The sequence below is a fragment of the Kogia breviceps genome, chromosome 10 (assembly GCF_026419965.1).
Source record: "Kogia breviceps isolate mKogBre1 chromosome 10, mKogBre1 haplotype 1, whole genome shotgun sequence".
Classification (NCBI taxonomy): Eukaryota; Metazoa; Chordata; class Mammalia; order Artiodactyla; family Physeteridae; genus Kogia; species Kogia breviceps.
Genome location: NC_081319.1, coordinates 38,812,634 through 38,840,106, shown reverse-complemented (window position 1 = coordinate 38,840,106; position 27,473 = coordinate 38,812,634). Strand labels below are relative to the sequence as shown.

Genomic DNA, 27,473 nt, shown 5'->3' with positions numbered 1-27,473 from the left:
CACCTCACATTGTAAGTTTCTAGAGAATGAATTCCTAGAAGAGGAACTAGAAAGTCAGAAGTAATATGCATTTAAAATTTTGTCCACATGCTGCAGAGCGGCTGGGCCCGTGAGCCATGGCCGCTGAGCCTGTGCGTCTGGAGCCTGTGCTCCGCAACGGGAGAGGCCACAACAGTGAGAGGCCTGCGTACCACACACACACACACACACACACACACAAAAATGTATGTAGAAGGAAAACAGTAGAATTTTTCCTTATGTTATTGATGTCTAACTTTATCCTGTTTTGGTTAGAGGATACTTTGTATGGTTATTTAATCTATTGAGGCTTGTTTGTGGCCCAGCAAATGGTCCATTCTGAGGAATATCCCATGTGCACTTGACAAGATGTGATTATACTGTTGTTGGGTGGAGTGTTCTGTATGTGTCAGTTAGATGTGTTTGGTTTATTGTGCTAGGTTCTCTATTTTCTTACTTATATACTCTCTGGTTGATCAATTCATTATTCAAAGTGAGGTTTGAAGTTTCCAACTATTATAGAACTGTCTACTTCTCCCTTCAGTTTCTTTCAGTTTTTGCTTCATATATTTTGAGGGTCTGTTATTAGGTGTATAATGTTTATGATTTATCTTCTTGTGTTTTTTTAACCTTTAAATTAATATATAATATCCTTTGGCTTTTGTACCTTTTTTGATTTAAAGTCTGTTTTGTCTGATACTGGTATAACCACCACAGATCTCATTTGGTTACTATTTGCATGGAATATTTTTTTCTGTCTTTTCACTTTCAACCTATTTGTGTCTTTGGATCTACTGCGAGTCTGTTGTAGACAGCGTATAGTTGGATTATGTTTCTTAATCTATTATGCCAATCTTTTCTTTTTTTTTTTTTTTAATTTTTTAAATTTTTTTTTTTTTTTTTTTTTTTTTTTTTTTTTGCGGTATGCGGGCCTCTCACTGTTGTGGCCTCTCCCATTGTGGAGCACAGGCTGCGGACATGCAGGCTCAGCAGCCATGGTTCACGGGCCCAGCCGCTCCGCAGCATGTGGGATCTTCCCGGACCAGGGGACGAACCCGTGTCTCCTGCATCGGCAGGCGGATTCTCAACCACTGCGCCACCAGGGAAGCCCTTTCAATCTTTTCTTTTGAGAAGAAGATTTTAAGCTGTTTACATTTAAAGTGATTACTAATAAGGAGGAACTTCTGCCATTTTGCTATTTGTAATCTATATTCCTTAGAGCTTTTTTTCTCTTCATTTCTTCCATTATTGTCTTATTTAGTGTTTAGTTGATTTTTTTATAGTGAAATGTTTTGATTGCCTTCTCATTTTCTTATGTGTATATTCTAAATATATTTTCTTTGTGGTTACCATGGGAATTACATTTAACATTGTATAGTTATAACAATTTAATTTGAATTTATACCAACTTAAGTTCAATAACATACAAAAACTGTGCTTCTATACTGTTCCTTTCCTTCCTTGAATCTTTTTTTAAAATATATTATCCCATTGCTTCTATTTATTTATTTATGTATGTATGTATGTTTGGCCACATTGGGTCTTTTTTTGCTGCACGCGGGCTTTCTCTAGTTGCAGTGAGCGGGGGCTACTCCTCGTTGCGGTGCGCAGGCCTCTCACTGTGGTGGCCTCTCTTGCTGCGGAGCACGGGCTCCAGGCACATGGGCTTCAGTAGTTGTGGCACGCGGGCTCAGTAGCTGTGGCTTGCGGGCTCCAGAGCGCAGGCTCAGTAGCTGTGGTGCACGGGGTCAGTTGCTCCGCAGCATGTGGGATCTTCCTGGACCAGGGCTCGAACCCGTGTGCCCTGCACTAGCAGGCGGATTCTTAACCACTGCACCACCAGGAAGTCCCCCTTCCCTCTGTTATTGATGTCACAGATAACATCTTTATAAATTGTATCCCATTAACCTAGATTAATTGGTTTTTTAAATAAATTTATTCATTTATTTATTTTTGGTTGCGTTGGGTCTTCGTTGCTGCATGCGGGCTTTCTGTAGTTGCAGCGAGCGGGGACTACTCTTGGTTGCGGTGAGCAGGCTTCTCATTGTGGTGGCTTCTCTTGTTGCGCAGCACGGGCTCTAGGTGCGTGGGCTCAGTAGTTGTGGCGCACGGGCTTAGTTGCTCCGTGGCATGTGGAATCTTCCCAGACCAGGGTCGAACCCGTGTTCCCTGCATTGGCAGGCAGATTCTTAACCATTGTGCCACCAGGGAAGTCCCCCTTCCCTCTATTACTGATGTCACAGATAACATCTTTATAAATTGTTTCCCATTAACCTAGATTAATAATTGTTTTTTATGCATTTGTCTTTTAAATCATGTAGAAAGTAAAAACTGGAGTTAAAAATTGAAGTTACAATAATAATAGCTTTTATAATTACTCCTGCTTTTTTAATCTTTACTGAAGATGTTTATTTCTTCATATGGCTTCAAGTTACTGTTTGGCTTTCTTTCATTTCAACCTGAAGAACTTCTGGCATTTCTTGCAGGGCCCATCTACTGGTAACAGATTCCCTCAGCTTTTGCTTATCAGGAAATGTCTTAATTTCTTCCTTATTTTTTTTTTTTTCCATGCCGAGTGGCATGCGGGATCTTAGTTCCCTGACCAGGGATTATACCCGTGCCCCCTGCAGTGGAAGCACAGAGTCTTAACCACTGGACTGCCAGGGAAGTCCCTCTTTCTCATTTTTGAAGGAGAATTTTGCTAGATATAGAATTCTTTTCCTATACCATTTTTGCAAAGGCTGTATTCCTTGTTAAGTGTGATCACTGACACCTATAGCCTTTGTTCATCTAATGTGTTAACCAAGATTTCCTTGAATGCTAGGAGCTCAAACAAATAAAACAAAAATGAACAAAAAACACACCAACAAAAATAAGAGAAAGAAAACCCACCTCTCTTTGTTTTTGCAGATTGATTCTGTGCTGGGGCCATTCCTTCAGCACTTAGCTAGGCTTGCTCTGAACCTAGAGATCAGCCTGAGGTGAAAGCTTAGAGTCTTCTCAGGTTTTGTCTGATCATGTGTCTGGGTATGCTTGTGGTGTTCTGAATTTTCTCATATACATGGTGCCTTGGAATGTCCTAACTTCCCAAAGTGTTTTCACCCCATCCTCTCCATATCTGTGAGTCTGTAGTCTGCTTTGCAGCTTTTATTAGCAGTGCCTGCCGGCTTTTCCCCCCGGAGTTCTGAGTTAGGTAAAACAGAGGCAAGTACCTTACATCAGTCCTTCAGATAGCCCCCATACAGATTAGAACAGATGTACACAATAATTTACAAATCAGATTTCCTTTGGGTTTAGGGAGGGAGCTGAAAACTGGGCTGCTTTCAAGACAGAAACCACTGCCATGCTGGGGTGGGGGTGGGGCAAGGATCAGTAAAAACACCACAAAACTTTCCTATTATTTTGAGGATGACTTTTTCATTTTTTCTTCTTTTTAAAAAATATTTATTTATTTGGCTGCTCCTGGTCTTAGTTGCGGCACGTGGGATCTTTGTTGCAGCATTCGGCATATAGTCCTGCTGACCAGGGATCGAACCCAGGCCCCCTGCGTTGGGAGCGCGGGATCTTAACCACTGGACCACCAGGGAAGTCCCGAGGATGACATTTTCTTGACTGAGTGTTCACTTGGTTGTTGTAGAGCTTTGACTGTTTTCTAAAGCTACAACAAAGTTGGTTCAGACTGCTTGTTTTTTGATGTTTCAGGAATGAGGCTTTGGAATTTCAGTCTGCTGTTTTGCTGACATGTGGATTGTGTTTTCACTCTCTTGATAGTGTACTTGGATTCACAAAAGTTTTCAATTTCTATGAAGTCTACTTTATTTTTTCTTTTTCTTTTTTTTTTTTTTTTTTTTGGTGGTACTTGGGCCTCTCCCGTTGCGGAGCATGGGCTCCAGACACGCAGGCTCAGCAGCCATGGCTCACGGGCCCAGCCACTCTGCGGCATGTGGGATCTTCCCGCACTGGGGCACGAACCCATGTCCCCTGCATCGGCAGGTGGACTCTCAACCACTGCGCCACCAGGGAAACCCTATTTTTTCTTTTGTTGTCATAGTAAGAAACCATTGCCAAATCCAAGGTCATAAAAGTTTGCCTCTTTTTGGGAATTCCCTGGTGGTCCAGTGGTTAGGACTTGGCTCTTTCACTGCCTGGGCCCAGGTTCAGTCGGGGAACTAGGCTCCCACAGGCCTCGTGGTATGGCCAAAAAAGAAAAAAAGTTGGCCTCTTTTTTAGTAGCTGGAGCACAGGTCCTGTGATGACTTCTCAGCCTTAGGTTACATGCCCGTCTTCAAAGCAATCACTGTAGTGAGGTAATAGACTATTCTTGTCTTTCTTTCTTTCTTTTTTTTTCTTTAATTTTTATTTATTTTTTGGCTGCTCTGCTTGGCATGTGGGATCTTAGTTCCCCCACCAGGGATTGAACTTGTGCCCCATGCATTGGAAGCTTGGAGTCTTAACTACTGGGCAACCAGGGAAGTCCCAGTAATAGACTATTCTGATTGGCCAGGCTGAATAGAGTAGGATCAGCCGCACAGACTGAGAGTGGTGTTTATGCTAACGTGCTGTTTCCGAAAAGGAAGATAGAATGGGTGCCAGAAAAATTAGTAAATATATTATGAAGCATTCTTAGTACATTGAGAAGTTGATGGTGCCCTAGACTGCACATTTTAAATTTAAAATGTATTTCTCTTGCTATAAATTAATATGTAAATGTTTAAAAGTGACTTCCAAAAGTGTACCTGCTGATGTGGTCCCTGATAAGCCAAACAGGAGGAAATTGGTTTAGTCTTTACTTCATGTTCCAATGTACTCATTTTTTGTGATTTGTTTTGTACAGGTACTGTGATAACCAGTTTGGTAGCAAGGATCTACTTATTGGACCCTCTTGACATAGAGAGAGATGTGGGGGGATTCTCGATCTGCTAACAGAACAGGACCTTTTCGGTAAGTTTCAAAATTTGAACATTGAAATGTCAGTATCTTAATGATACAGTATAACATTTTTGGCCTACCATAAAGAGAGATATTTTCTAGAAATTGCTCTGATTTTTTAAAAATAGAAACTAAAAATTTTCTAGTCATTTCTAAAGTGATTGTGAGACTAAATACCCAGCATGCCAAGTGTTTTGTGTTTTAGCATTTTTAAAAGCATTAACGAAATCCCCCAATTTCTAAAAATATTTTTTGTCTCTTTTAACAAAGTAATACATATTTGATTAACAAGGAAAGCTAGTGAAAAATGTACATAAATGTTTATAAATGTATGTAAATGTTTCATTAAATTCAGTAATTTATGTCTAGAATCCAGAGCTCTGTCTTTCCTGTGACACATTGTGTTTCAGCTACCAAAAAAAGTGCTGAGAAAGAAAAATTACTCAGTGCAATTTTCTAAACTGCATTTCAATTTTAAGGGTTACTAGGTACAAAGATAAGTGGAGAAGGTGGTACCGTTCAGTTGTAAATGGATTATATTTTAGATTTGTGGGGAGTTAAGTTTTTATAGCCAGTATAATAAACACTGATGATGGTATTTAAAACTTTTGCATTGGAATATGATTGTTATGGCTTTAGTTGGTATATGGCAAATAAATATGACCTTTAAGGCTATACATTAAAAAATATTGGGGCTTCCCTTGTGGCGCAGTAGTTGAGAGTCCGCCTGCCGATGCAGGGGATACGGGTTCGTGCCCCGGTCCAGGAAGATCCCACATGCTGCGGAGCGGCTGGGCCCGTGAGCCATGGCCACTGAGCCTGCACGTCGGGAGCCTGTGCTCCGCAACGGGAGAGGCCAAGGCGGTGAGAGGCCCGCGTACCGAAAAAAAAAAAAAAAAAATTATGCTCCAGTGGTTATGGTTAGGACTCCACACTCTCACTGCCAAGGGCCTGGGTTCAGTCCCTGGTCCGGGAACTAAAATCCCACAAGCCACGTGGTGTGGCAAAAAAAAAAAATTATGTTCTAATTGAAACTTCTGTTACTAGTAAATTTTCGTTTTGATTGGCAGTCTGCACGATCTTCTTGTGCAAATTCAACAGATGTTTTATTATTTTGAAGCTTGGGGTTCCAGTGAAAAATTTAGGGAGAGAACTAAGTTTTTAAAAATCCATATAATATTTAGTAAAACTAGTTTCATGAATAAAGGGGTCTTTACTTTCTGCTTAGCAGTCTTTAAATTAAAGCAGTGGTGGTGATGCTGGTTATGTTTTTCCTTTCAAAATATTAAGGTCTGGATCAGTGGTCAACAACAACAAGCGGTACAGCCTGCAGCTTCTTTTTGTTTTATTGGAACATAGCCCTGATCATTCATTTACAAATTGTCCGTGGTTGCTTTCATGCTGCAATGGCAGAGTTGAATAGTTCTGACAGAAACTGCAAAGCCTAATGTAATTACTGTCTGACTCTTTATGGAAAAAGTTTGCAGATCCCTAGTGTAGATTAGTGAGTTTGTACTTTAACATTTAAAAATCTCTCCTTTTTACTTATTATGGATAATTATTTGTAAGTAAGGCTGTTTCCTGTAAGCCTTCAGGAATGTTAGGTAACTTTAGCTCTTTTGAGTCACTTAAAAATTTTTTTCAGAACATTTTCTCTTTGAATTTATTTAAAATTGTATTTCCCCACCTTAATTTTAGTTTAAAAAGAAATCATTACATGCTATTTTTTAAGATCTTTGACCAGAAAGAAACATAGTTTATATAGCATAACTTTTGAGGGGACTAATTTGCGTGAAAAAGCTATCTTGCAGGAAAATAATTTTGTATTTATTTTAACAACTCGTCTTCTTAAAATTTTTAAAAATTTGGTTGAAAATGATTTTCATAGCCACTATTTTATACTAATAGAAGTGTTTCTTGAATAGTCTACATAAAATACAGTTCTAAGAACCCTAGTACAGTGGTTACTCTAGATCTCTTTGATCTTCTCCACTTAAGAGGGTAAGGTAATCCTTAGGGTAGTATTCAAAGACACTGTTGGATGTGTTCTGGTCAGAGAACATGTAGATTTAGCTACCTCAGCACTCAGCCTGTTTGTGTCTGCTGAGGCTTAAGTCTTCCTGCAAGCTAACTATTGGGATTTTTTTTTTTAATTTTTAAAATTTTTTGTCTGTGTTGGGTCTTTGTTGCTGCGCACGTACTTTCTCTAGTTGCGGCGAGTGGGGGCTGCTCTTTGTTGCGGTGCACAGGCTTCTCATTGCAGTGGCGTCTCTTGTTGTGGAGCACGGGCTTTAGGTGCGCGGGCTTCAGTAGTTGCGGCGTGTGGGCTCAGTTTTTGTGGCTCGCAGGCTCTAGAGCGCAGGCTCAATAGTTATGGCGCACGGGCTTAGTTGCTCCACGGCATGTGGGACCTTCCTGGAAAAGGGCTCGAACCCGTGTCCCCTGCATTGGCAGGCGGATTCTTAACCACTGCGCCACCAGTAAAGTCCCTAACTATTGGGATTTGAATGATTTTAAATATGGGTGACACCAGAATTAGTGGTAATGTCTTAATTTTAGTGTTATATTGTATTATTTATGAAGAACATTTAAAGTTGCTTCTCTTATGATGAACCCCATAGATATAACTAATGTTAATAGGAGCTAATGGAAGTTGCCATGTTCTGAAAGTCCATTACATATGCATCATTCAACTGTTTAGGTTACTATTGTTAAATTCCTATTACTTTTTGGAAAGGATTTGGCATTGTAACTGTTTCTCTTACACTGAGTAACCCAGAAGCAGTTGTCTGTTGAATCTTTCTATAGCAGTGCAGTCTGAGTTCAGAAGGGTCATGTAATAGAACCTGTATATTCTGGAAGGAGAGAACTGAGTTGGACTTGATCTCTTAGTACTTTTGTTTTACTGCTAAAAAGCAGGTAACCATTCAGATCATTTCATGTTTTCCTTTCTCATGCCCTTCTCTCCCCTCCCCTTCAAGCTCAGTATCCTAGGTACCTAATTGCCTATTTAAATTCCCTAATCTTTTACCAAAGTCAAAACATATAAAATGGTCTGGAGCTTAAGACAAAGGGAGGAAGTTAGGTAGTGTGAAAGATTGGGCCAATTCTCATTTATCTGTTGAGTTCTGTAAACTGAGAATGTGAATTTATTACTATGCTTATTTTAAAATATATTGTATTACCATGAAAAATTAGATGAGTCATTAGAATCTAGAAAATCAGCTTCTTTTTTGGGGACCTGGTGATAATGCTTGAAGGCCTAATGCTCTCTCTAGGTCCCTTTCAGTATTAAGTTCCTGGATGCTGTTGCTTGGTTTAGTCAACTTAACACATGCTTTGTGGCATGATTCATGCTGCCTTCTGAGATATCCTTGAGTAGTTACAATAATTGGACACAGGTGAGAACAGTTCTAGGTGGAGCCACTGTAGAACTAGGATTTAGGTGCAGCCAGGGCTGATGCTCAGCTGGTGAACACTGGTGTACTCCTAGTGATTTACAGCCAATGTTTCTTCATTTTGGGCCTGCATCCATTCTGACTGGGTGATGTCCATACTGTGGCTGTAATCAAATACTTTGGAATGTTACTCCTGTATGCATCAATGAGAAAGACACCTCCGGAAACCTACTGTATAAAATTTACAGTGCATTGATTTTTCTGATGTATAGGAATCATCATGCTGATCTTGGAATTCTAAGTTCCCTGGTTATAGGAAATGGAAATTTTTGTAGAGTGTCACCATTGCTAGCTTATCTGGTGTTGCGGATTTTCCCTGTTGCAGGACTGGGTGAAAGCTTTTTCTGCAGCAGTCATGTTGAAAACCTTGTGTTGACTTTCCTCGTGTTCTGAAATGGGAATATAAAAGTTTACTACGCCACTTCGTCTTAAAATAGCAAAACATTGCTGTTTTCTGCAGATCTAGGACCTTGTTACAGAACTCTGCCAAAAAAAAAAATGTTTACAGAAGAATGTGCTGTGATTAGAGAAGAATATGCTGGTGTGTAGATTTCAAACTCTCTGGACAATATGAATAACACTGTCTTTGTTTCTACAGTGGGAGCCAAGAAGAAAGGTTTGCTCCCGGGTGGAACAGGGATTATCCTCCTCCTCCCCTTAAGAGTCATGCTCAAGAGAGACACTCTGGCAACTTTCCTGGCAGAGATTCACTTCCCTTTGATTTCCAGGGGCATTCGGGGCCTCCCTTTGCAAATGTAGAGGAGCATTCTTTCAGCTATGGAGCTAGAGACGGACAGCATGGTGACTATCGAGGAGGGGAGGGACCTGGACATGATTTCAGGGGGGGAGATTTTTCATCTTCTGATTTCCAGAGCAGAGATTCATCACAGTTGGACTTCAGAAGTAGGGACATACATTCTGGGGATTTTCACGATAGAGAAGGACCACCTATGGACTATAGGGGTGGAGATGGTACTTCTATGGATTATAGAGGTAGGGAGACATCTCACATGAACTACAGAGACAGGGATGCTCATACTGTTGACTTTAGAGGTAGGGATGCTCCTCCACCTGACTTCAGGGGCCGGGGCACTTATGATTTAGATTTTAGAGGCCGGGATGGATCCCATGCAGATTTTAGGGGAAGGGATTTATCAGATTTGGATTTCAGGGCCAGAGATCAGTCCCGTTCTGATTTTAGAAATAGAGATGTATCTGATTTGGACTTCAGGGACAAAGACGGAACACAGATGGACTTTAGAGGCCGAGGTTCAGGTACTAGTGATCTAGACTTTAGGGACAGGGATACACCACATTCAGATTTCAGAGGTAGACACCGGTCCAGGACTGATCAGGATTTTAGGGGCAGAGAAGTGGGACCTTGTATGGAATTTAAAGATAGGGAGATGCCCTCTGTGGATCCAAATATTTTGGATTACATTCAGCCCTCTACACAAGATAGAGAACATTCTGGTATGAATGTGAACAAGAGAGAAGAATCTGCACATGACCATACGACAGAAAGGCCTGCTTTTGGCATTCAGAAGGGAGAATTTGAGCATTCAGAAACAAGAGAAGGAGAAACACAAGGTGTAGCTTTTGAACATGAGTCTCCACCAGACTTTCAGACCAGCCAAAGTCCACTTCAAGACCAGGACAAGTCACAGCTTTCTGGAGCTGAACAACAGAGTTCGGATGCTGGTGTGTTTAAAGGAGAAGGTGGTCTGGACTTCCTTGGCCGGCAAGACACTGATTACAGAAGCATGGAGTACCGTGATGTGGATCACAGGCTTCCAGGAAGCCAGCTATTTGGCTATGGCCAGAGCAAGTCTTTTCCAGAGGGCAAAACTTCCCAAGATGCCCAACGGGACCTTCAGGTATGTTAATGGAGTAGATTGCTTTTTTGAATTTTGCTTTTTCATAAGACTTTTCTGAAGGGTGAAGTGTGGAGTCCAGGACCATTAGTCCTAAGTCTTAACTTTGTACAGCCATTAAAAAGCAAGATTTATATTCAGTGTACATCTCTAGAGAAAGGGCCATCAGTTCAGATCATATTTTTGTTGTGTGTCTCTTCATTATTTTGCTTGATGGTACTGATCGAAATGCTTTGGGATAATTTAGTTTGAAAGTATTTGTCTTTGGGAGTTGGTTCTCTCGACTCTTACATAGTCAGGCCTCTGGCTGTTTAAGGTTCATTTTCTTATTTAAACTCATTTAGAGAATACCTAGTTATGAGGAGGTGATGTTAATGTTGCAAGTATTCTCTTGAAGCTAACTTAATTGACTTAAATGTTGAATTTCTGTATGTATAATGTATAATCTAATGTATATATAATGTAAGCGAGGAGAATTATGTTTGCAGTTGGACATTGAAAGTACTATCTTTTAAAATAGGTATTACCCATCTCTACTGAAGTTTCTGATATTTTGGACAGTAATTCTAAGACATGCTAACCAAATAATGGATTTTGAGAATGTTAGAGCTGGATGGCCATATAATTTATTGTTCAAGTCAGGACACTTTTTTTTTTTTTTTTTTTTTTTTTTTATCCTACCTGACGATTCAGGACACTTTTAAGAGTAAAAGGGGACACTATTTGTAATTATGCCAGGAGAGTAGGCATAACTGGGAGGTGTGGTCATGTAGTTATAGGAGACTTTTTTTCCCAAAAGTTAAACCCTTTTTATAACTGTTGAAATGAAAGAGAATCAGTTAGAGCTGAGACTTTTGTGAATATGGAAAATGCAGATTTCTCTGAATTGTACTGTTAAGTTATATTGTCAGATGACACCTTTTGACTGTTCTGGAATTTGTTTATAGATGACATCTTTGATAAATGACATCTGGTTTTATTTATTTATTTGCTGTTTTCTCATTCAGGAAAAGAAAATTTTAGTTTTGAGAATCTAGATGATTTTTTTCCTGTTTATAAAAGTCATATTCAATGTTGTTTCTCTTAATTTTCTGCTTTACTATTTCAAAATTCTCTCAATGAGCACAGATCTTAGCACACTTGTATTCTAATAATTTGAAATCAAATTGTGGGGGAATTCCCTAGCAGTCCAGTGGTTAGGACTCAGTGCTTTCACTGCTGGGGCCCCGTTGGGGAATCCCTCAATCCCTGGTGGGGGAACTAAGATCCCACCAAAAAAAAAAAAAAAGAAAGAAAGAAATCAAATTTTGGAACTCAGAAAAATAGAGATAGTTATAATTTTTCATATCTTCATATAATGTAAGTCATTTTGATTTTTGATCCTGAGTACCTGTATTTCATGTTGTTTCATTTTGCGCATTAACATGTATTTGTTTCTAAAATAATTTTTATTCTGGATTCAAGGATCAAGATTATAGGACTGGCCCAAGTGAGGAGAAACCAAGCAAGCTTATTCGATTAAATGGGGTGCCTGAAAATGCAGCAAAAGAAGAGGTAAGGCTTTTTTTCTTTTTCTTTTTTCCTTTTCCTTTCTTTTCATCAATTAAAATTCTTTTTTTAACTTTTTATTTTGAAAAATTGTAGATTCCCAGGAAAACTTAAAGAAATATTCAGGGAAATCTTGGTTATCCTTCACCCAGCTTTCTCCCACCCCGTCCCCCAGTGTCAACATCTTGTATTACTGTAGTACAGTAGCTAAACCAGGAAATTGGCTTTGGTATAAGCCATAGAGCTCATTCATTTTTCACCAGTTACACATGTACTCAACTGAGATGAGGTTTGTTTAAAAAAAAAAAAAAATTATGAGAAATGATTGCTGTCCTTAGACCTGATAATCATCCTTTAGGGATGATCCAAGATGCAGTTATATAAAGATACATAAAGATGTGGTTTATTGACAGTAGTAAAAACTGGGAGCTGCCTAACTCCTCAGTGGTAAAGAACTTGGTGACTAAACTATGGATGACCTTAAGGAAGAGTTTGGTCAGAATATACAACAACCAGAGCAAACAGTGCTTTACTCTGTATTAGGCATTGTGTGATGTTTACAAGCATTAGTTCATTTAATTATCACAACATCCTATGAAACACATACTCTTTATTCATTCATTCCAAATATTAAGCACTATTGTATTCCAGGCAGTGTTCTAGGCACTGAGTGATATAGCAGTGATAAATGCCCTGAAGGAAACTAAAGTAAGGTTTTAGAGCATCATTGGGGTATAGGCTATTTTAGATTGAGTAGTTAGGGAAGACATCACTGAGGAAGTGATATTTGAGCCCAGGCCTGAATGCAAGTGAGAGAACAGTCCATTTAGAAGAACTGACCAGGCTGAGGGAGTTCAGGTGCCATGGCCCTGGACTGGAAAGAGCTCAGTGCATCATCTTATGTTTAAAAGGTGAGAATCTGGATGCTGAAAGGTTACCTAGCACATGAGCAGGAGAGGCTTGGAATACAGGCAGTCTGATTTCAGAGCTTGAGTCCTTGAGGTTATGCTCTTCTGCCTTTTTTATGTACTTGAGAATTTTTAAATAATTATGTTCTACTTATTCAGCAGTTTTTGAATGCCTGGAGTGTGTATGGCTCAGTTTTGCCTTTGTAAAGTAATCATGGCTTTAAATTATGTAGAATAAAAGCCACTAGGGGAAATATAATAATCAATATTTCATTATGATGTGTATCATTACTGTACATACCATATTTTTGCAGATTCTTAATGCCTTTCGGACTCCTGATGGCATGCCTGTAAAGGACTTGCAGTTGAAGGAGTATAACACAGGTGAGTTTCATGACTTGCATGCAGCCTTGGGTTAGGAAGAAACTTTGTCAGATCTCTGCATCTTGTGCTACTCAAAATTTTTTTAAGAAACCATAGTTAAGATTTTCAGAAGTCTCCTGTTGATGCCTTCAAATAACAGCCAGCTTTAGTGTTAGCAGTAGTTCTTTGTGGATGTTTGTCCACACATGGGCAATAAGGATGCATGTTCCAGTTCTTCTGAGTGCCTGTGAGATATAAAGTGAGTGTTGTAGCATTTGTCCCCAAATATATTTTATATAATTAAATCATTTAACTTATTGCTTGTGTTCTTCATGGTGGTGGAATGTTTACGTTTGGGCCTGGTAAGATTTTAATTATCTTACTATATGTAAAATTTTACATTTCATTTCTTCAGCGTGGAATTTTCAACTTTCCAGAGAAATTGTACAAATTAGTGGTTTCTTGAAATTTTAGTCTTACTCTGCGAACAGACTCCTACAACAACTATTTTGTTGAAACCCATGAATAGATCCAGAAGAGCTTTCTTTTTGACCTCTGTTCTGTGGTCTGAACTGCAGATTAGATTTTCAGAATATCCTCCCCTAGTATTTTAGAGTACCAAGTTTGGTCAGTTTCTTCAAATCTTATTACAGAAAAAGTAATCAAAAGTGAAATGCCATGCACTCAAAGTATTGGACCAGTATTTTTAGGACTACACATATGAAATGGTTTAAAAATAAAGGTAATATTTAAGTGATCTATTTTGCAGAATTTTAAATTGAAGAAGTAGAGCATTAGTCTTTTCACAAAACTTAGAATTTCAGTAATTTATGTTAAAGAACTCTTCAAGTAAGAGTAAGCCATATTTTTGAGTAGATAGTTTACTTTTAAACAGTTTACCATGGAATAAAATTTTTGCATTAACTAGATAGCTTCTTTCGATTGGTTCTACAGAGGAAAACTATCCACAAAAATAAATTTTTGTGCTTGAAATAATCTGGTGTTTGAGCTAAGTACAGAAATTTTTTTTCTGTAATTTGACAACAAACTCAGAAGCATTATTTCTCAGGAAGCTATTGTTTCTTTGTTTTAAATATGTCAACTCTAAATTTGTGAAAACATGACTAAGAGTAGTTATGTTGTTCTCGCACACCACTTTTTTGGCAGGGAGGGGCATGTGTCTCATACAGACTTTCTTGATTTACTATTAACTTTGGGAATTAAAAATAGAATTTATAGGCTGCCGTTGCTTTTTGACTCATAGGGCAATAATTTCAGCTTTTATCTTGTTTCATGAACAGTGCTTTCGTTAAGTATTGGTATTTTTAGGAAAAAGACATGTCATGATGTTTAAATAGCAGCAATTGCAATTCTTCCATTTCTTTAGTAGTCATTGACTTTCTGTGTGTATTGTCAGATTTATTAGCAGAGTAAAACCTACATTAACTTAACACGGTTCACAGAGGGAGTTCTTAAATTTCCTGGCTGTGGTAGCTATTAAAAATTGTAGCTGGCACACCAGAGATATTGATACACATGTGAAATCATTCAAGATAGGACAGTGGTTTAAAAAAAAAATCAGCTTTCAGGAAATGCACTTTTCTTGGCATTTTAATATATGAAGTGATAGTGTAATAAAAAAATATATATGCACATACATATATGTGTGTATATATATATATATAGGTGTGTGTGTTGTATATATATATACATATATATATACACCTTTTAAAATGAATGGATTGGATTACCAGTCCCATGTTATCCATATTACATCACTCTGTGGCAAGTAGAATGAGCTTTTTAAATTATCAGTCAGATCCTGTTATTCCCCTGCCTAACACCCTTTAACACCTTTCCATCTTAATTGGAAGAAATTCCCACTTCTTGTTTTGACGTACACAGTCCTGCATGAGTTTGCCCTTGGCTGTTTGTCTGACCTCATCCCATACTGCTCTCCACCTTTCTTATTATACTCTAGCCACACTGAGCCTTTCTCTAGTCCTTGGCAAATAAAGACTTCTTTCTCTGTCAGGGCCTTTGCACTGCTCTTCCCACTGATCCTCACTTGTCTTTTGGGGTTTAGTTCTTGGCTTCAGTTTCAACTCTCAGAGGCCTTGCCTCACCATCCAATATAAAGTCACTTCTCAGTCATTTTTTATTGTATCTTGGTTTGTCATCATAGGATTTATCACTTTGATATTTTTCTCAGTGGTTTTGTGTGTCTTATTCCTCTCACCAGAGAGTTAGCTCCATGATAGCAGGAGCTTCGTCTGTCTTGTTCCCTCCTGTTTTCCCAGTTCTTGACACTCTGCCAGGCCCTGATGGGTTCCCAGCATGCCTGGAATGAATAATGTGGTGTATGTGGAGTAATGTATATGGAGAGCAGCTGTGGTCTCCTTTCAGGTGAGGTGCATTAAAAGGTAGTTTAGGTTTCACAGCCGTGCACTCTTATGTATCTGCTGAAGAACATACCTTGAAACAATCAGATGTTCTGAGAACTTTAACATTTACTTGTTCAAAGGTTTTGTGTGAATTTTAGTAGAAATGGTGTCTTTTATAAATGGCAGTCAATTTTTTAGGCTAGGATAACCTGCAGAGACCATGTAGGATGGATGTTGATCATAAGAAGGAGATTATGGGGTAGAGTTCATCCTTTTAGTTGATGTATTGGGGAGCTAGTCTGTAACAGAGAAAACATTAATGCCTCTTCACTGACTCAAGTAATATCAGTTTAATTTTTGTCTCATTTAGAGCTGTGTAAGTACAGGGCCACAACTTCTATCCAAAATCTGAGGGGTCAGATGAATTTATGAATTTTTTTGAATATAGAAAGGTAATGTGGTACATAGCTCATACATGAATTATTTCTCCCAGTGGGATGTGTATCAGACGTAATACTTCTGCAGCAAAATGAATATTCTCACTAAGAAGATGATTATAAAGAAACTAAGTGTAGCATATAGGTCAAGATTTATCTCCAAATGACTTCACTGAAAATTTACCAAAATCTTGGTATTTAGGGGATATTTGGATTTTGGAATTGCAGATAAGGGACTGTGAACCTACACATATTATGTACGTTTGAGTTTTTCTATTGCCATGTGCAAATATATAATAACCCTTTTAGCTGTAAAAGTTCCTTGACTTACATGATTATATTCCTGGGGAAAGAATCAGGAATGAAATGTCTTTTGGTGACTGAGCAAACAAACTCTGGTATACACATACAATAGAATACTACTCAGCAGCAAAAATGATGAAACTGTGTGCATGTACCAACATGGATGAATCTCAAAGGCATTATGCTAAGTGAAAGAAACTAGACTCAAAAGGCTACATACTGCCCTGAAAAGAAATAAAGTACTGATACATGCTACAACTTGAATGAACCTTGAAAACATTATGCTCAGTGAAAGAAGCAGGCACAAAAGACCACATATTGTCTGATTGCATTTATATGAAATATCCAGAATAGGCGTATCTGTAGAGACAGAAAATGGATTGGGTAGTTTGGTGGTTGTTAGGGGCTGGAGAAGAGGGAAAAGGGGAGTGACTGCTCAATGGGTATGGGATTTCCTTTTGGGGTGATAAAAATGTTCTTCTGGAACTAGATAGTGGTGATGGTTGCATAACATGGTGAATATACTTAATGTCACTGAATTGTACACTTTAAAATGGTGCATATTATGTTCTCTGTATTTGATTATAATTTTTAAAAATACTGCATACTGTATGATCCTATTTATATGCCATTCTGGAAAAAGCAAAATTATAGTAATAGAAGATAGTGGTTGCCAAGGTATTGGGAGAGGAGTTGACTGTAAAATGGAAGCATAAGGGAATTGGAGGGCATAATGGAACTGTTTTATATATTGACTGTGGCAGCGGTGTATCAATGTTAAATTCACTGAAGTTGGTAACTACTGTGGTTATGTAAGAGAACATCCTTATTCTTAGGAAATACACAGTGAAGTTTTTAGAAGTAAAGGACCATGATATATGCAGTTTTCTCTCATGGGGTTTAGAAAAAATATTTGATGAATATGGAGAAGGAAGGGAGTAGATATGACAACATGTGTCAATAGATGAAACTGGTAATGGGGCATATGAGTGTGTTCTTTGTACTGTTCTTGCAACTTTTTTTGTAACTTGGAAATTATTTCCAATAAAAATGTGGAAAACTGACATAAATCTGATGTATCCTGTTTTTAAACAATCAGCAGAAATCTTGCAAGATAAAGACTACAATGAACTATTTCTGTCAACAAACTATAGAGCAGTGGTTCTCAGAGTGGATCCTGGACCAGCAGTGTCAGTACTACCTCTGAACTTGTTAGAAGTACATATTTTCAGACTCCTTTCTAGACCTTCTGAATCAGGAACTCTGGGGGTGGGGCCTACCAATCTCTGCTTTAACAAGCCCTCCATGCGATTTTTTTTAATGTTTATTTTATGTATTTATTTATTTATTTGGTCGTGCCAGATCTTAGATGCAGCAGGCAGGCTCCTTAGTTGTGGCATGTGAACTCTTAGTTGCAGCATGCATGTGGGATCTAGTTCCCTGATCAGGGATCAGACCGGGGCCCCCTGCATTGGGAGTGTGGAGTCTTAACCACCATGCCACCAGGGAAGTCCCTCCATGCGATTTTTGATGCACCCTGAATTGTGAGAATGATTGCATTAGATTATTTGTTTATAGTCTTTATTCAAGAACTTTTTTGCACCATTTAAAATAGACAGTAAGCAAGTGGACCTTCTGTAAGTAGAAAAGCCTAATGCGTATGTGCCTTAGGAGCCCATGGCAGGGCCTTGCCTACTGATATCAGTTCTGCTGTACAGATCTGGGGCAGGAACTGGAGTAGTGTTGATGTTATTTTATGTTCTTAGTTGTTCTTTCTGTTTATGTAGCATACTTCCTCCAGAGGTCTTGGAATGGTTGTAGATGTTCTCATTCTCACAGTGTTTCTCTGATATTTGAATGCAGACAGAACTGCTATTGATTTTTAGATGGACTTGAATACTGACAGTATAAAGCTTGCTGTGATTTTTTTTCCCAAAGGAATTTGTATCATTTAAGTAAAAACAATATAGCTTATGGATTATGTTTCCTAATAAGTCTCTGACATAGAAAGTTAACTCTCTTACAGTAAACTGAAGTGCTACAGAATTATTTTAGTACTGCTTCATTAAGTAGTGTCAGAAAGTTAGAAGGTTAATAGGGTGGTGTTAATAGGAAGACGCAATATCTTGCTTTGATTTTGTCAGTGTTCATATAGTGAGTGGACACAGTTTTTGTGACCCGGTGAAGGAAATTTCTTCTTAGGAAGTAAGCATTTGTGGCAACCTAGTCACTTGGTCTTGTACCCTAACATTTTGGGTATATTGAAAGTGTCAGAGGCTCTCTGCATTTATTAAGGGAACAGGCTCATATCCTTTCATTTCTCACAATTGAAATGGTTTGAGTTTTTACCTCTGTGTTGATAAAACAGAAGTTACTTCCTTAAGAAAAGAGAAAACTCTGAGAGGATCTTTCAGTTTAGGGGCAGAAATCCATTGTGAAATGGGTTGACACTGATGATACAAAACATGCATAGTTTATGGTATTCCAGATGGAGTAGCTCAACGTCATTTAGAAAAAATAAATTATAGTTGGAAATTGCAAATACACATTTTTGCTTTTTTTTTTTTCCTGGCACTTACAGAATAAACAAGTAAAACTTTTAGTTCTTAGGGGAACACTGACCAATCAGAAAATATCAGACTTACTTGTCACATCTCTAAAACTGCAGAAGATGTTTTCAGCCAGGAGACTTACTGGGTTTGGTACCACATTTGGGGAGGGTGTTTACAGATGAGCCTTAAGGAAAGGTGGCTGAGCTTTAAAAATAAGAATGTCTGGGAAGCCAAGAGGCACTTTTTAGGGCTGGGTGGGTCTTGTGGAGGCAGTGGATGGACTCTATGGCTGAGTGGAGAACAGTACACCTGGAGAAGAATCCTGTGGTGCAGTTCTAGAGGGATCAGGTGAACTGGGAAGAGGTGCTGGAACTAGGGTTAATTTTAGTCATCCTTGGCATTACCTGGGGATTGGTCTTGTTTATTTCATTTTTAACGTTTCCCACCCCAAAGACTTTGAGTAGAAGGTCCTGTTAGAGAATATGGATGTTTTGTGACTCTTACCCTCACTTTAAGGGATTACCTCTCCTGAGAGATTACCTTGGTGTAGACTCTGGAAATGGACAACTTGGCTAAGTACCATGAGCAGAGACATGAGCAAATTGTCTCTGATGATGATGTATTCTGAACCTCATTAGGTGGTGTGGTAGTTACTGCAGAATAGGGGCTCACTGGACTATTGGGAATGATAGCTTGAGGTCCCTGTAGACTTTATAGGAGCAGTAAGGCGCTAAGGTTTAGTGACAAAGGGAAGTTTGAGTTTAGGTCTGTCACCTAGTAAGGGGAGGGGTAGCCTAAGAGGATATAAGTATGTTTTCAGGGCTTGGTCAGGGCTGGGTACTTTTGAGGGTTTGTTGCTGACTTTAAAGTAGAATCCCAGTACTGTTTTGGAAAGCAAGACTTTAGAATTTCTGGTTTTACTTAATCTTTTTCTTTGGGGTAGTTAACTTTCCTAACACTTAAGATGAAACTCATTTTCTATTCTGGGAGCTGGCTTATTTTTCAATTTAAGCTTCCTTATTAAAACCCCTTAAGTTAGTAAGGATGGTTAGTGGTAGTTTGCAGCCCTGGTAGGGAAGTTTTAATATTTTTATTGACTTTTTTTATTGGGCTCCCTGCATGATACCTTTCCTTGGGGCTTTTGGGTGTCAAGTCTTTTTTTTTTTAATATGGTATTAATTGATTGATTGATTGATTGATTGATGGCTGTGTTGGGTCTTCGTTGCTGTGCGCGGGCTTTCTGTAGTTGTGGCGAGCAGGGGCTACTCTGTTGTGGTGCGCGGGCTTCTCGTTGTTCTCTTGTTGCGGAGCATGGGCTCTAGGCACGCAGGTCAGTAGTTGTGGCTCACGGGCTCTAGAGCTTCTTATTGCAGTGGCTTCTCTTGTTGCGGAGCACAGGCTCTAGGTACGCAGGTCAGTAGTTGTGGCTCACAGGCTCTAGAGCACAGGCTCAGTAGTTGTGGTGCATGGGCTTAGTTGCTCTTCAGCATGTGGAATCTTCCTGTACCAGGGCTCAAACCTGTGTCTTCTGCGTTTGCAGGCAGTTTCTTAACCACAGTGCCACGAGGGAAGTCCTGGGTATAGAGTCTTAATCTGGATCTGAGAATGGGACATCCTTCACAACCCAAGGCATCACTTTATTCAGAAGCAAGGACCACCAGCTTGGCAGTTTTTGGTTGGTAGACTATGTAGCATTGGAGGTCTCTGTCTAAACCACACAGGACATCTGTAGGTAGAACAGACAGGTGACAGTATAGCATGACAGTGATGAGCAGATGCCTTAATTGGCAGGTTATATTCTCTTCCCTAGAACTATTTGGCTGAGATGGAGTTTGCCTCTCTGAAATGCAGAAGGTGTTTGAACTCTGTTTATAGCCCTGTGTCAGTTCACTGCCTTTCTGAGTTCCTCACTCTTCTTTAGGTAGAATTGCTTCTGGCTTCTATAGTCCTCACTTGTCTTTTTGGTCAAATGCTTAGGTGGCTTTGACTGAATCTTAGTTTGTATATGGCTATATGGGGCTTCCTGTGCCTTTTGGTAGTTAGAAGAATTCGCTGAAGAGTTCCCTCTGATGGAGTAGCAAGAAGAAAAGAGTCATTAATCAGCCTGCATAGTGCAGGAGCCTGATTGAGTCCCAACTTCAGTCCAGGGAGGAAAAGTCATTTATACAGTTAACTTCAATGGGAGGCAGATAGAGGCCATCCATAAAAACTATTTATGGGATTTAAAGTACATTGGCTCCTTCCTTTAACTTTCCCCTTGCAGAACATCTGATTTCTACTCACCCTTTGTAGCTTACATTCTCTACCCTCAGAATGTAAATTAAAGCAATTTTTCCCTACTTCCATGTTTCTTACTTAGGTTATCACTTAGGTCTTCTATCTAATTTAAATACAAGCCTCTTAGGAACTATTTGATGGTAATGGTTACACTACTTTGTGAATATACTACTGAATTATACACTACTGAATTACACTACTTTGTGAATATACTACTGCATTTTATGGTATGTGAATTACATCTCAATTTTTAAAAATAAGCCTTCTTGAAAATTGGTTGACAACTTTTAGAGGCAACAGGATTAAAAGAGAATAACACCTAGGTGAATGCTTGAAGGTAATCACTGGTCAGAGAGATCAGCAAATAAAGTGATGTCCCCTGAGTTTCAGAGAAGTAAAATAAATCAAGACTTTTCATGGGTATTATAGGAAATGATCAGACAAGAAGTAGAGAAAAATGTGTACAGATGGACCTTTTTTGTGTGCTTTCTGGAAGGCTCATTGTACCTCTGTTTCAATGCATTTTTAAAAAATAAACATGATCCGACTATATGCTGTCTATGAAAGACTCACTTTATTTTTATTTTTTATTTATTTTAATTTTTGGTTGCGTTGGGTCTTCGTTGCTGTCCACGGGATTTCTCTGGTTACGGTGAGTGGGGGCCACTCTTGGTTGCGGTGCAAGGGCTTCCCATTGCAGTGGCTTCTCCCGTTGGTAGCACGGGCTCTAGGCGTGTGGGCTTCAGTAGCTGCGGCATGCGGGCTCAGTAGTTGTGGTGCACGGGCTTAGTTACACCGTGGCATGTGGGATCTTCCTGGGCCAGGGCTCGAACCCGTGTCCCCTGCATTGGAAGGCAGATTCTTAACCACTGCGCCACCAGGGAAGCCCCCAATGCATATTTTTAAAAATATATTTTCAACCTCTAAAAATGTAGTTGCGTTGTAAGAATTTGTAAATTCTCAGAGAGAAGCTGTTTTCTACATAGGAGACCTTTGGAGGCCTTGAAGGTCTTGGTTATTTCAGTCTCAGTATTGGGGAAGTTTCTCTACTATTTCTCCTTACTAAAAGAGGGCTGCTTTGCCTTCAGGGAAGTTTTAAAATGATCTGGAGCTCTTTGAGATGTTTAGAGTGGTCTGAAACGTGACTTCCAAACCACCTCAAAATGTACCATAGGAACCAGGATAGGGGAAATGGTAATATTTCATTTGAAGAACTTAGTCCTGGCTTTGTTGAAAGAATGTTAGTTTTGTTGTGATATTGCCTCTTTTGGTTTTGTTTTTTGTTTTTGTTTTGACCACGATTTTAAAAACTAGATTTGGACTGGAAAGAGAAAAAAAGGATATTCATTGGCTTGGTTTATAACTTTCATGGTTCATTCAGTTGTTTTAGGGGCAGGGGGAACAGGCAAAACAAAGTAAAACAAAACAAAAAATTCCTTTTGTGTTTATTTGAATGCCCACCAGTGCTTTTGCGTTTATCAGAAATGAATGTTGGTTGTCACAATCGTCAGATACATGTTAGAAAATCCCATGGTACAGGAGTTGGGGTGGGGGCTGTGGAATAGTACTTCATAGCTCTGGTGAGGGAAAGTGACTAGATAAGATCATTTTTATTTTAATTTTATGTATTTATTTTTTAATTGAAGTATAGTTGATTTACAATGTTGTGCCAGTCTCTGCTGTACAGCACAGTGACTCAGTTATATACATATAGACATTCTTTTTTTATATTCTTTTCCATGATGGTTTATCAAAGGTATTGAATATAGTCCCCTGTGCTGTACAGTAGGACCTTGTTGTTTAGATAACATCATTTAAAAAAATGAATCAAATGTCCCTGACAGGGTAGGAAAATCATTGCTTAATACATGAAGCTTAAGCTTCATTAGTTTTTTCCTAATAACCGAGCAATTGAATTTGTGTCACAAATTAAATGATTTCCTGCCTTTGCTTGTCTTCAAATCAAAGAAGAAAATATTAGTCCTGTTGTCTTATCTCACACTCCAAGCTACAAAAATTCCTGGTAGCAATGTGTGAGGTTATATGTGAATTGGTGGTTAAATAATATTTGTGTAAGTATTGGGATATGTTTCTTCAACCTGAAAGTATTAGTTAACATTAGTTAACATGTACGTGCTAACTTTGGAAATAAAATATTGGATGAGTAGATCCTCTCAAGAAATTTTTGTCAAAAAAAAATGAGTATGTCAAACATACTCAGACAATGAGTATGTTTGACAATGTACAAGCATATCTGATGAAAGGTTTTGGTAAATCTTAATCAAGAATAGTCCTGGGCTTCCCTGGTGGCGCAGTGGTTGAGAGTCCGCCTGCCGATGCAGGGGACACAGGTTCGTGCCTCGGTCCAGGAAGATCCCACGTGCCACGGAGTGGCTAGGCCCGTGAGCCATGGCCTCTGAGCCTGCGCGTCTGGAGCCTGTGGTCCGCAGCGGGAGAGGCCACAGCAGTGAGAGGCCCGCAAAAAAGCTCTGTGCCAGAATCAGGGATGAAGACTCAATAAATAATTCTTTAAAAAAAAAAAAGAAAAGAATAGTCCTGTATTTTAAAATGGCTGCATGGAGGACAAGTGCTGTCAGTAAGTTAGCTGATTACAGTGGTGTTTGCAGTTGAACTTGGCATGGGGTGGTGGGGGTGGGGGCGACAAACTTCATGTAAATTGAGAAATGGAGGTCTGAACATGTTCTGGAGTGATGTCAGCAGAAAGCAGTGTATGCCTCTGTGTCATATAGGCAGAGAGATGGTGAGAGATTTTTTTTCCTCCTGACACCAACCAATTCTGGCACTAAGTGGATGTCCTATAATTCATTTCAGTTCTGACACTAACTACCCAGAGTTAGCATCAGACTCCACAGGTTTAAGGGCTTAGTCCCACAACACTGCCTTTACTTCAGATGCCATTCACAAGTATCAGATCCCCAGGTTACCCATACGTCTCTTGGAGGTTCTCACAATCTTCCACCCCCTTCAGATTTGATAATTTGCTAGAATGGCTCACAAGACTCAGGGAAACACTTAACCAGTTTATTATACAGGACCAGGTGAAGAGGTAGATAGGTACTTAGGTCTGGAAGGGTTCCAAGCGTAAAAGCCTCTGTCCCATGGAGTTAGGGTGTACCACCATCCTCCTGGAATGTGGATATGTTCACCGACCTGGAAGCTTTACAAATCCCATGATTTAGAAGTTTTTATGACAGTTCCATTATATAGGCATTATTGATTACCTCATTGGCCATTGGTGATTGACTCAATCTCCAGCCCCTTTCCCCCTTCCTGGAAGTTAGGATATGAGGCTGAAAGTTCAAAGCTTTTAATCAAGTCTTGGTTTTTCTGATGACCAGGCCCCATCCTGGAACTATCTAGGAGCCCACCAGGAGTCATCTCATTAAAACAAAAGACTCATCGCTCTTATCACTCAGGAAATTCCAAGAGTTTTAGGAGCTCTGTGTCAGAAAACTGGAGCAAAGACCAAATATCTCTCTGATGCCACAGATGGGGATCCTAAAGCTGTATCTGGTTGGCACCCACTACCTTTTGTTGGACCTCTGTTCTCTATTACAGGGCATAGATGACCTAGGCTCATTGTCTGGTCAGCATGAGTCTCACAGAATGCCATTTGTCTGCTAACTCTTCTCTAGATGCTAGTTCACTTCTGGAATAGTTGAGTGGCTAGGCTAGTGTGATCTGCTGTCATCTTGAACAACTTGCAGCTCAGAAGCCATTATCTTTGTAGAACCTTCCCAGAGCCCCTTAGAACATTGGTGAATTGTCCTTTTTGTACTAAGACCAAGGCAGTGGGGAAAAAATGTTTATGGGTCATACTTTCCTTCCCAGTCAAAATGAAAATAGCTTTGTGACCTATGGGAAAATCAGATATGTTTTTAGTATACGCTAGAAATCAGTGAGGAAATTCATCAGTGCTAAAATTTTAGCAGCAACACAGGGGCAGCTGTCTCATCTTTAGTCCCTGAGAGTGCTTTGTAGTAGAAGCACAGGGGTAATGAAATGTATTATCTCATGCACCCCTGAAACCACCCTGCAAAGGAGGTACCATCATTGCTACTTGGCATATGAGATAACCCAGGCCCATAGAGAAGTGGCTTGCCTGAGGGCACATGGTGAATTAGCTGTAGCTTCTTGCCTATGTACATAACTGTAGAAGTTACTTTCTTGTGTGTTGCTCCAGTGAAGATACTCATTACAAGTGATGTGGTATTGACTGAGTGCCACGGCGTGCTGGGTATTATGCCAGTGTTGGGTGGACAGAATTGAAAATATCCCCCTCTCCCACTTAGTCTGGGACCTTTATTGTTCTGGGATCATCTCTCTGCATGGGCAGTTTGCTTCAGCATTGATGCTACTCCTCTCTTGGGTGATCTTTTTGCCACTCCTGTACCATCGTTCCTGTCAGGTTGGAGTGTTATTAGCTGGGGGGAAAAACTCAGATCTTATTCCTGATGGTTGCTCTGTAGGTTTTTTTGTTTGTTTTCAAGTGAACAAAAATTGAACTAGATCATTGGCTCTAAAAAGAGTAGTTGTTCCCAGATTTTAAAAAAGTCCTGGGGATTTAATATACAGGGTTGTGACTATAGTTAACAGTACTGTATTGGATATTTGAAGGTTGCAGGAAGAGTTGATCTTTAAAGTTCCCATCACAAGGAAAACAAATTGTAACTGTGTATGGTGATGGATGTTAACTAAACTTATTGTGGTAATCATTTTGCCATATATACATATATCAAATCATCATGTTGTATCCTAAAAGTAATACAATATTATTTGTCAATTATAGTTCAGAAAAAAATATAAATGTTTCCTTTTTTGACTTACATAGTATTTTGAGATGGTCTATGCTTATCTACTTGTCATAACTCTTCCATTAGACTAAGCTCTCTGAGGGCTAGGACACTCCCCTCTGTGCTCACCTAGCTTGTAAATGTCAGTGGAATTGAATGAGTTGAATAAGGGTGAGAATTTCCTAACAAATGTTAATCTGGGCCTGAGAACCATCATCAGGATGAAGTGACCCTAAGATTAATTTTGGATTTTGAAAACTGCTTGAAACCAAAAAATATATTAAAAAAAAATAACCAGCTGGTGCAGATGGAAAGCTGGATGAAATAGAACCTTATGCAGTTTTCACAAATTTAGCAAGTAATCATCAGTGCATATCTTCATAGTTTCATCTGTTTTATAATAAACCAGCAATCCTTATATGCATAGTTGAAGGAGAGAGAATTGAAAGTGCTTATAAGATGTCAAAGTGATGATTTCATATAGGCCAATTTCATTCTTCCCAGATGATATTTTGACATGTAAGTCAGATATTTTCCTAATTTTGCTAATGAAAGCTGCAGGTACATACTCATTTGAGGTTTTAACATAGCAAAATACCTGTTGGAAATCTTTCACACAGGCCTCCTTTGTTATGTTATTTCCATTGGTGGGAATTCAGATACCTGTATCAGTTCTGTTTGACTTTTGTTAAAATCTCTAACCTGGGGCTTCCCTGGTGGCGCAGTGGTTGAGAACCTGCCTGCTAATGCAGGGGACACGGGTTTGAGCCCTGGTCCAGGAAGATCCCACATGCCGCAGAGCGGCTAGGCCCATGAGCCATGGCCACTGAGCCTGCGCGTCCAGAGCCTGTGCTCTGCAATGGGAAAGGCCACAACAGTGAGAGGCCCGTGTACAGAAAAAAAAAAAAAAAAAAAAAAAAAAAATCCTGGTTCTTTTTTACATTTCATAGTTGGTATGTATATTCTGGCCTTTTTCAAAGTCAACCACTACTCTTCTAATGGGAAATTCAGCTGGACTTGTTGATGTTTAGTTGGGTTTTTCTTGGTCAGTTTGAATATAGGGCTGCTCATCTCATTTGCCTAAGTAAAAATCTTCGTGTATAACTTATGAAAAGTGGGCTTGGTATAGACTAACAGTTGGCTTGAATAATCAAAGGCCATGTTTGTCAGCGTCACTGAGTCAGCTTTTCTAGGGACAGAGACTAAAGAATTCGTTCTGGGATTGGATATTATTTATCAGGGCTTTGTTTTCTGTACCTTGTTTTCCCCTAAGCACCTGGTTAGTTATTATCACAGATACTTTTTTGGGGAACAGGCAACCACATGGTTAATGAAGATGGAGAAGAATTGAAAATTTAACATTACCTTTATAGATTTCCTTCCTTTGCCTTGTTCTCATCCTTCTCAACTGCAAAAAAAAGTATAAGGAGCATTCACATTTCTATGAGGAATCTATACATTTAGGTTAGAAAATGGAGAAAGATATGCTTTTTAATAGTCATACAAATAAGCCACAAAGATCCATCAGCCCACCAGGTTTCTTCCCAGTATGTGATGATGGAAGAAAAAGGTAATAAAAGAGACTTTTTTATTACTCTTTTTAGGTGA

At 39.2% G+C, this 27,473-nt stretch overlaps 1 protein-coding gene across 3 annotated transcripts in view; it reads left to right on the top strand.

Moving 5' to 3' along the window:
• The window catches only part of RBM6 (RNA binding motif protein 6), a 109,372-nt gene that overhangs the window by 16,357 nt on the left and 65,542 nt on the right, over nucleotides 1-27,473 (top strand). For all 3 annotated transcript variants that reach the window (XM_059076790.2, XM_067044161.1, XM_067044162.1), the window contains exons 2-5: nucleotides 4,853-4,959; nucleotides 9,004-10,282; nucleotides 11,744-11,833; nucleotides 13,050-13,119. In XM_059076790.2, the coding sequence (XP_058932773.1) occupies nucleotides 4,916-4,959; nucleotides 9,004-10,282; nucleotides 11,744-11,833; nucleotides 13,050-13,119 (1,483 nt within the window). In that variant the 5' untranslated portion in view covers nucleotides 4,853-4,915. The remainder of the gene's footprint in view (nucleotides 1-4,852; nucleotides 4,960-9,003; nucleotides 10,283-11,743; nucleotides 11,834-13,049; nucleotides 13,120-27,473) is intronic.